Source organism: Fistularia commersonii, chromosome 36 (assembly GCF_037954325.1).
Source record: "Fistularia commersonii isolate RoL2024-O1a breed Wild chromosome 36, RoL_Fcom_v1.0, whole genome shotgun sequence".
NCBI classification, from domain to species: Eukaryota; Metazoa; Chordata; class Actinopteri; order Syngnathiformes; family Fistulariidae; genus Fistularia; species Fistularia commersonii.
Genome location: NC_141319.1, coordinates 2,077,790 through 2,087,370, shown reverse-complemented (window position 1 = coordinate 2,087,370; position 9,581 = coordinate 2,077,790). Strand labels below are relative to the sequence as shown.

General features: G+C 37.9%; 1 protein-coding gene across 2 annotated transcripts; it reads left to right on the top strand.

Moving 5' to 3' along the window:
• The first annotated feature begins 2,972 nt into the window (after positions 1-2,972).
• Positions 2,973-8,233, top strand: LOC147213315 (uncharacterized). 2 transcript variants are annotated; one of them, XM_086143405.1, is made up of 8 exons: positions 2,973-3,114; positions 3,856-4,158; positions 5,372-5,656; positions 5,899-5,994; positions 6,091-6,161; positions 6,245-6,301; positions 7,001-7,057; positions 7,438-8,233. In XM_086143405.1, the coding sequence occupies exons 1-8, from the start codon at positions 3,051-3,053 to the stop codon at positions 7,558-7,560; spliced, it is 1,056 nt and encodes a 351-aa protein (XP_085999531.1). In that variant the 5' UTR covers positions 2,973-3,050; the 3' UTR covers positions 7,561-8,233. The 2 variants fall into 2 exon arrangements, with proteins under 2 accessions (XP_085999531.1, XP_085999532.1); XM_086143406.1 differs by lacking the exon at positions 3,856-4,158.
• The last annotated feature ends 1,348 nt before the right edge of the window (positions 8,234-9,581 follow it).

Sequence of the window (9,581 nt, the reverse complement as noted above, 5' to 3'; positions counted from 1 at the left end):
CTGGAACGAACTCTAACGGCGACTTGATGTCGGGACAGACGCTGGAAAAAAGAGACATGTGGCAGGAATGTGACGGCTGAGAGCTTCTTGCCCCTGTCTGGCACAATGTGGTCATTTGGAAAGACGACTTGATGTCATCGAAGGAAAAAGAGCGACGATACCACAAAAATGGGAACTGTATGAAACCATTAAGAGTTTTTATTCCATATCAATTAAGGAATTGTGGTTATGCAGGCTTAAGGGGGCACAAGCAGTGTTTCTGAGACAGTCCCAAGCCCAGATAAATGCAGAATTTAGCGTGGGGAAGGGCAGCCGGCGTCGCAACCAAACACATAAATCAATCAGCGATATACATTTTGATTCATGAAAATTATTTGTTCAACTTCCCCTCAACATGAGTGGATTGTGCCACTTGTTTTGAAAGGAAAAAAAGAAAACACGGATGAAACAAAAATAAGATGCAAGGAAAGAATTAATTGATAATCTACATCAGTGTTTTCCCAACTTTTTTTGAGCCACGGCACATATTCTACATGAGAAAAATCACATGGCACGCCACCAAATAAATGTGTCAAAAAGATTTTTAATGAAATAGAATGAAACTGTAGTCTCTGATACAAGGTGAAATATTTCCTCTCCTGTTATTTCCTGCAAAACTGAAAATTTTCTCTGATGCCGCCTCCTGTCTACAAAGCACACATTTGCCAGAAGTTGTGCATTGTCAACAAATATCTGGAAATTCATCGAATTGCAATGCAAATTTCCCACTGATGTGCAACTTTTCCAGAATACTCTTCAATATCTGCAGACGTGACATCAAAACGTCTGTAAATTGTATTATTTGAGAGCGGGACTTGGGCTATTTCTTTAACAGCTCCAGGGCCGAGCCCGATTTTGCACCCAGGTAGTATAAATCTCGCTTCCACGGTGTGTGGCTGTTTGGATTTAGCGATGACTTCGGCAACTTTGTAGCTGGCTTTCAGAGCTTTCTCATGATTCAAGATTCAAAGCGTTTATTGTCACGTGTACAGTGAAGAAACGTGTTTCCCTCCACAGTGAAATTCCTACTTTGCTGTCTGCAGTGCATTTGGATATAAATTGATGAGAAGTAATGATAGCAAACAATTTATAAATATCATAAACATGAACAGTGTGGTAGTGCAATAAGACATTTGAGTGCAGCTTTGTGTAACTCACAAGGTTGAGTGCAGAGCGGCGATGCTGCCATACCACGTGGTGATGCAGCCGGTCAGGATGCTCTCAACAATGCAGCTGTAGAAATTGCTGAGGATCCGAGGTGACTTGCCGAACCTCCTCCACCTCCGCAGGAAGTCCAGTCGCTGTTGAGCCCTCCTGACCGTCTGCATGGTGTTGAAGGACCAGCTGAGGTCCTCGCTTATGTGGACCCAGATATTTGAAGCTGCTCTCAACCTCAAGACCTTGGAGGAACCATAGCTGATGAGGTCTCCTCTCCTTCCTCATGTCTACTATCATTTCCTCGGCCCCGCCAGAGCTGCGTCCTATCACTGTGCTGTCGTCTTGGTGGTTTTCTTGAATGAAATAGTCTGTTTTTTTTTCTTGAAGTGAAGGGGTTTTCACTTTGGAGATGGTGTTTAAGTTTGCTTGGAGCAGTGGCACTGTTGGACAGCTTCTCCCCGCACACCAGGCATAACGGAGTTGGCTTGGTTGGTTCCTCAGTAAAAATGAATCCAAACGTAATATAACTTCCATTGTGTTATATGGTTGACGCACAGGTTCACTCACTTCCTGTTGCCATCCAGTGGAAGAGCATTTCCTTGTTCTGCGTGTCACTGCATGCTACCCACTTAGAAAGATACACCAAGACGCATTATTCTTATTGTATAAATAGTTTTTGGACCAATCAGGTAAAAGTGGGCATTTTTGCACAGCACACCACTAATGTGCTACGGCACAGCGGTTGGGAAACACTGATCTGCATGTTTTTTTTTTTTTGTTGTTTTTTGTTATGAAACAATCGGGGCCTGCAAGGCCTTCTTCTTCTTCTTCTTCTTCTTCTTCTTCTTCTCCTTCTTCTTCTTCTTCTTCTCCTTCTTCTTCTTCTTCTTCTTCCTCCTCTCCTTTCAGCTTTTCCCCTCAGGGATCGCCACAGCGAATTAACCTTCTCCATTTAACCCTATTCTCCGTATCACACCAACTACCTTCATATCCGCTCTCACTACGTCCATAAATCTTCTCTTTGGTCTTTTTCGAGACCTCCTGCCCGGCAGCTCCAATTCCAGCATCCGTCCACCAATATATTCCCTATCCTCCTCTGTACATGACCCAACCATCTCAGCCTGGCTTCTCTGACCTTCTGTCCAAAAGTAAAATGAGTAAAATGTTTCCATTTTCCTAAATAATATTGCAATTTTATGAGGGTATTATTGTTGCTTGTTTATGTGAGTTGTAGTTGTAGCTGCAGTAGAAGGAGACTTGTCCACTCCGGGTTTGTTTCTTCAGCAACAGCATTTATTGTGGACTCATCTCTGCGATGCAATGGCTCTTTATACTGCATTTGTGCATCCTAAGATGTTTTTATGGCCGTAAAACAGTTATTGAGGGGTGGATTGATAAATGGAGGTGTGAAATGCATGGCCCACCACTGCAATAAACAGAATTTGGATCCTAAATTCTGAGACAGGAAACCCAGAGACGGGAAAAAGGGGCATTTGTCATTAAATTTATAGAAATAAATATCTGTTTCATATTACAATTTTTATTGTTGACTTGAATTTCCTTTTTTGACCATTCTAAATGTCAGTATTTATTGTTTGGTTCGGGTTTAATGTCAGTCATAATTATTTTATTACCTTTTGTTAGTAATCAATACATCTGCAAAGATAATCTAATGTCAGAAGTAGCTGTGGCTGGAGTTCCTGTGAGCATGGTCAAAAGAAGGAAGGACTTGATGACATCAGCATTGCTACTTCCTAACAGAAGTCCTCGGAGAGGAATGTTGAAACCTCTCACAGGAAATATGTCCTTCATATCCAAAGGCAAAGAGTGAAAAAATCAACAGAAAGAGAGCGATGAAGGCTGCACATCACTGGACGCAAGCTTTGGTCATTCTCATATTGATGTTTCAGTTTGCTGGTAAGAAGCGAGCGGTTCGTCAGTGGAAGTGTACGGCTTCTTTCTTCCTCTCAAAGATAATTTTACCATCAGGACGGACGTTTGACTCCAACAGCAGCTTTAATTTGTCTTTTCTTTCCGATTTTACGCATTATTAATCAATCATCAAAATAACAAAAGACTTGATTTGGGAAATTTTGAATTATTCAAGTCCTGCTTATTACTGATTCTTGGTATTATTGATGTGTTCAGTACTTGTATGAAGCCTGAGATCCTTAGTGGTCGATATGCAGAGGACAAAATAGGCCAAATTTGGTTCAAATGTGCCACCTCTGAAAGTGCCTGATCTCGTGAAATTTCAAAAAGGATATAGTTCAAGTACTTGGTCTGCACTTGTGAGGAATTAGCTCTTAATCTGCTTTTTGACTCGTGTGAAATCAGAAAGCGTTTGGCACTTTTAACTAATCTCGGACTGCTTACCGCAACTACTTACATGAAAGTACTTGGTTCCCCATTTTGACATTTCAAGGGTTTAGTATGAAACGCCGTCATTTTAGAACGTACAAGTACTCGTCCTCACGTGGATGGAAACACAAACAATAAACACACAGGACGCACCCGTGTTGGACCGTAAATACTAGCATCAAGACAAATGAGTTGGAGATCCTGTAAGTGACGGGCAGCTCATTTCTGAGCCTACAGGATGCTCCACCATCCACAGATAGACCTCTTGTGTTTTCTAAACCTCTTTAATTTTCTCAGATCAAGACGACCAACGCGTACTGGTAAGGGACGGAGTCGGAGTCACGCTGCCTTGTGGGAAACTGAGAGACAGCTGTGACAGACCAACATGGCGTTTCGGGCGTTTTGCCACAGCGGGGTTAATCACCCTGGTTAATCAGGGGCAGATCGGTTTGAACAGCGTTTCAAGAGCCAAGTCCGATCGACTGAGCATCACCCGAACCTGCTCTCTGGCTATAAAGGAGGTGACGCGCGACGATGTCGGCTCTTATGTCTGTGAGCATCAAGGCAAATTATCCTGGGTGGATCTGTCAATTGTTAACAGTGAGTGTTCTGAGACATATCAAGAAAATACACGCTATTCAAATGATCGGGGCCAGATCATCAAGTGATGTGAAGGCCTTGCTGAAACATGGGTCTCATAAATTTGGACTAGAAAAATGTCTCAATGGCTCCTCTTTGAATAAATGTAAAGATAAAGAAAGAAATGTAATATAAATATTTATACAGCCAGCCCTCGATTTATGACGTCCTCAACCTAAGGCATTTCATGTTTACGTCGTCCTCTCCCATAAATTTATTAAAAAGCCTTGTTACATTTTTCCGATGTACACCGTTTGTGACATTAAAACAAATTCCGTGTGGGAACTAGAGGATGATATACAGTATATGTATATGTATATGTATATGTATATGCATATGTATAATTTATTTTTTATGGTGTATACAGGACCATCTCAGAAAATTAGAATATTGTGATAAAGTTCTTTATCTTCTGTAATGCAATTGAAAAAAAAAACCTCCTTTTTCATGGTATTCTAATATTTTGAGATAGGTTTTTTGAGTTTTCTTAAGATGTAAGCCATAATTAGCAATATTAGAATTATAAAAGGCTTGCAATATTTCAGTTGATTTGTAATGAATCCAGAATGTATGACATTTTTGCTTTTGTAATTGCATTACAGAAGATAAAGAACTTTATCATAATACTCTAATTTTCTGATACAGTCCTGTATACAAAAGTGAACAACAAAGTAAAGACATTACCTAATCAACACTATCCAGAAAAAGATCATATCCGCCGATTATATCTCTCAACAATAAATAATTAAATAATTGTAATGTGTAGAATTTATATACATTTATAATATTTATTTTATGATATGAATAAGATTTATTTGCCATATAATATATCTAATTTGAAAAAAAATCAACTTGTTATCACAATGAGCCAGAACACATACCCCAAATTAAAATGTATTGCTAAGTCATAATCAATTGATATTAATCAATTTTCATTTTTTTCATAATAAATTTCTTTAATGCTCTTTTCAGGATATCTCATATTTCAACCCTTTGAGAAATAGAAAAGCGTTTTTTGTTAAGAAACAAGTTGCATGGAATTGAATGCTGTAAAAATATTTAAAAACTGCCATCTTCAGCTTTCAAAGTCATTGGTCCGACCTCCATAACTCTGGGCGTATTTGCTGGTATAACGATCAGTAACCGTGGCAACTTTCCCATCCATCCTCACCAGTAACCGAGCACAGGACAGAGGAGGAGATAACGTTACACTGCTCTGTACTGACAAGAAGCCAGAGCGACGTCAGCCAGTGGACAGCAATATGGCAGTTTTGCGACGAGGATTTAGATGAGGACACCCCAGAGCTGCAGATATCGAAGGCCGGCCACCTCGCCAAGCTCACCGTCGCTGCTTCTCGCTTCGTGAGCCTTTCAAAGGACTGTCAGCCGCCGAGGTGCAGTGTCACCAACAGAATCAGCGGAGAGGAGCAGCTGTTCATCTTCAGCCCTCAGACACAAAGTAAAATATCCCACCGGTCCCTTAAACGTGATGTTTATTGCAACATTATAATTGTAATGGAGTGCAACTGAGCTTTTTCAAACAATGCTACCATTTTATGGCTGTATATAAAATATATGACCATAAAATCCTGATCTGTTAATGTTTGACTGTCGTTGACACATATTATATTATATAGAGTAGATTTTTTTCCCCTACATTTTACAGTGTAAACATTCACTTAAACTGTTTTGCTCTCTCAGGATGGTGGAGGTGGTGGCTGCATGCTGCCGCCGCCGCCGCCAGTTTAGTAGTTCTTTTAATCATCGCTGTCATTGTTAAATGGAAACTGACCAAAGGTGAGTCGTTACACTGACACTTAACAAGAAAATATTATGAATCCGTATGGTCACGCCAGAAGCTGACTTTAACTTTTTTTTAAATTTCATTTTCAGTGAAAAGACAGCAGGGGAGTGGCAGCGTCGCGAGTAACAATACTCAGATATACCGAGATGCATTACGTTTTGTAATACATGTTTATTTGCAGAACAATGACAAGAATCCCAATTTTCATGCTTTCCTAATGCAATTTTAATGTCAATATTCCAGGAGATGAGTTTGAAGCCTGCAGAGATGCCTTCTGGTGAAGAGGCCGGTCATGACAAGGCAAGATTTCCAATCACATTACTTTAAACAAAAGATCCCATCAAGAGGTTTCCTCAAATTAGCAAAAGAGTCTTTACGTTCCTTTGAGACAAATCTTGAAATATTGAAAGGGCGCTGATGCTAAATTCTAGATTTAAAAAAAACTGGGATAAAAATTCCTTCTGGAGCTCAACCAGACTCAATCCGCAGCTTCTACATTTCACGTTGACATAAATCTTCCATGCTCAATATTTTGTTTTCCTCCACATTTTGGTATCTTCACAAAGTCTTAATATTAATTTTTATGATCTAAAAATTGGGGCTTGAGTTCTCATGTTTCCTTGAGAACATTTGGGATTTTCTAGGTTTGTTCTCTAGTATTTGGTTTTGTTCTGATTGTATTTTACCAGTTCCCTGCTGATTCTCTCATAACAGCTTAGTAACGTCAATTGAATATTCAGACAAATTCTTCTAAATGTTTGGAAGTTTATTTAATTTCATTGGTAAGTCTGTGCTGATTGTAAGATGATTTTTTTTCCTTGTTTATTAAAAGGTCATTATTTTTGGAGCATTTTTTTCCAGACTTTCAGATTCTGGTTGCTACTTTTATGTTTACATATCTTTTTTCAAAGCCCCAAAATGTTTAACTAAACAGTAATTATAGAATCTAAACTTGAAAAATGTGACACAATGAAACTACATGCTGATTGTTGTCTGCAGAATGAAATTTCTTACGCCTCAGTCCGCTTCATCCGAACAGATGACAACCAAGACCAGGTAATGAAAAGTACAGCGCTGTAAAGAAGAATAATAAAATTTGACAATTATTTTTTCTCTCCAATGTGTCTTCTTTTTTAATAACTAAATAACTAAATAACTTTCCATTCATTTTTGGCAGGTTATACTTATACTTCTCTTAACAATGTTCCCAATATTTTCATGCACTTTGAAATAATTCATGTGATACAGATATTTTTGCCCATATTGATTTATGTCTTTATACACTGTGTATTTTCAGGATTTATAGATTGTCAGGCTGAACTTCTAGTCATTCATTTCAAATTGTGCTATATTTTCTAATGTTTCTAAAGGCAGTTTCTCATTAACTCTCAAGTAACCTTATTCTTTGTTTTTTACATCAACAACTGTTTGTTCAGGTCCCCAGTGGTTGTGACGAAGAGGAACCTGTGACCTACAGCTCAGTGAAATATTCCTCGCCGGAATCGCTGCCCAGTAACCAACCATCTGCAAACAGAACAAATAATGCCAGCCCCATATAGTACAAAATTTGTTGTATATACATATTAGTGGAAACTTCTTGTTACCTTATTGCATATTTTCCAGTCATTTTCAATTATTGTATTGCCTATGTTATGGTACATTTTGTCGATTTTCAGTCAATTTTCTTGCTGTTTATAAGATTATTTATTGCTGATTTACAAGGTACGTTTCACACAAGTCATGATATTTTTCATGACTTTTGGGGAAATTATGCAGTTGAAGTTTCTGAGCAGATCGTCCTTGGATCTGAACATTCCTGGTTTGGTTTCCTGGCTTTTCCTTGTCGAAGTGTTGTTGAGCAAGACAATGAACCCCTAACTGCTGGATGGATGGCAGCCAACTGCTTGTTGGTCACTGATTAAATGCAGAGAAGGAATCCCCATGAGGAATTAATAAAGTATTAAATTAATAACTAAAAATGCATTAATATAGGGTCAAAAAAATGAACAGGGCACAAGGCAGGCAGATGTGATTTGTTGGAATATTTCTTACATTCTGAGAATGTTACTCCAAAGTGATTGTGGCCTGTTTTTTGTATCTTAGCTGGATTTTATTTTACAGATGTTCAAATAATGTGCAGCACTTTCTGGGGATGTTTGTGTGACTATATTTTTTCCACAAAATCTTTATGCTTCAATAAATCGCCACAAATCAAAGGCATGAACTTAAATACTAGGGTGTTTTTTTCTGTTTTTTTTTTTTTTTCCAATTTGATTTATCTTGCAATATATAGGTAAGTTCATCACACCTCATGGCTTTGTGTTGTAATTAGCAGTGTGACCAGTAGGAAGAGCTATAGGTTAAAATAATCAGCGTGATTCAATGGCTCCTTGACTAATGGATGTGATTCTGTTCTTCTCCACTAAACCTAAACTGTTTTGTGATTTTGAGTGAAATAATATTTACTACAGCTTTAACTACGACTAACTGTAGTTCTACAAATTCAACAACTGCTGCCACGACAACTGTTACTGTCACACCCAGTAGCATCCCCACCACTATGACAATTTCTACTGCAATTAATGCCACCACTACCACCTCTGTTACTTCTTTTCCCACATTTGGCAGCACAACTGTAATTACCACAGTCACCACTACAAATACCACAACTTTTGCTGTCACCACAATCATCCTACTACTTCCTCCACCAGTAGTGCTCCCTCAAGCCTCACTACTGCGTCTATCACTTTTTTTTTCTTTGAATTGAACATAAACAGTATAAACAAATACACATATGTACAAATAAAGATGGCAAGGTTGAATCGAATGTCAATGAAACAACCGGGGATGAGGGAGCAAAGGACATTAGGACATTCATTCTGTGTGTAATCAGAAGTTAACAGTGTTAAAGGTTTGTGAGAAATGTTTAATGCTAGACAAAATAGAAAGTTAAAGAAAATAATTAAATAAATAGGTAGATTAAAAAAATTAATAGATTAAAAAAACAAACAAAAAAAAAACTTGCAAGGGGAATATAACATATATTTAACTTGGTGGTTTACAATAAATTTCAGACATCAAACTGTATATTTTTTGGTTTTTGGATTTTTCCATAAGTTTTAAGGATTTCTTTACAGAATTCAAAATTGTTTATAAAGAACATAAAATTGGGGGAACACTTTTACATTCTGTTTTTGTGAATGAAGAATAACATTGACACATAGTTCATCTCTTTTGTTTCTTAAAGGTAAACCAAATGTAATATCATCTCTTGGGAAGGAAACTGGTGACGATGGAAAATTGTCTTTAACCATTTTTGAGTTTAAGCCCAAAAACCCTGTACTTTTTCACATGAGAAAAACATATGGTCAGTGGTTTCAATGTTGTCTTCACAAAAGGTACAGATATTATCGTCAATATTAAAGCATACCCTCAATAATTCCTTAGATGGGTAGATGTCATTCATAATTTTGAAGTGGGTCTCTTTTGCCTTGGGGGGTATGGGTAGAGTCAGTTACATAGTTTGCAGCGTGGCAATTGATTCCTTATCAAATTTATTTAAAATATCATTTTTGTTTTG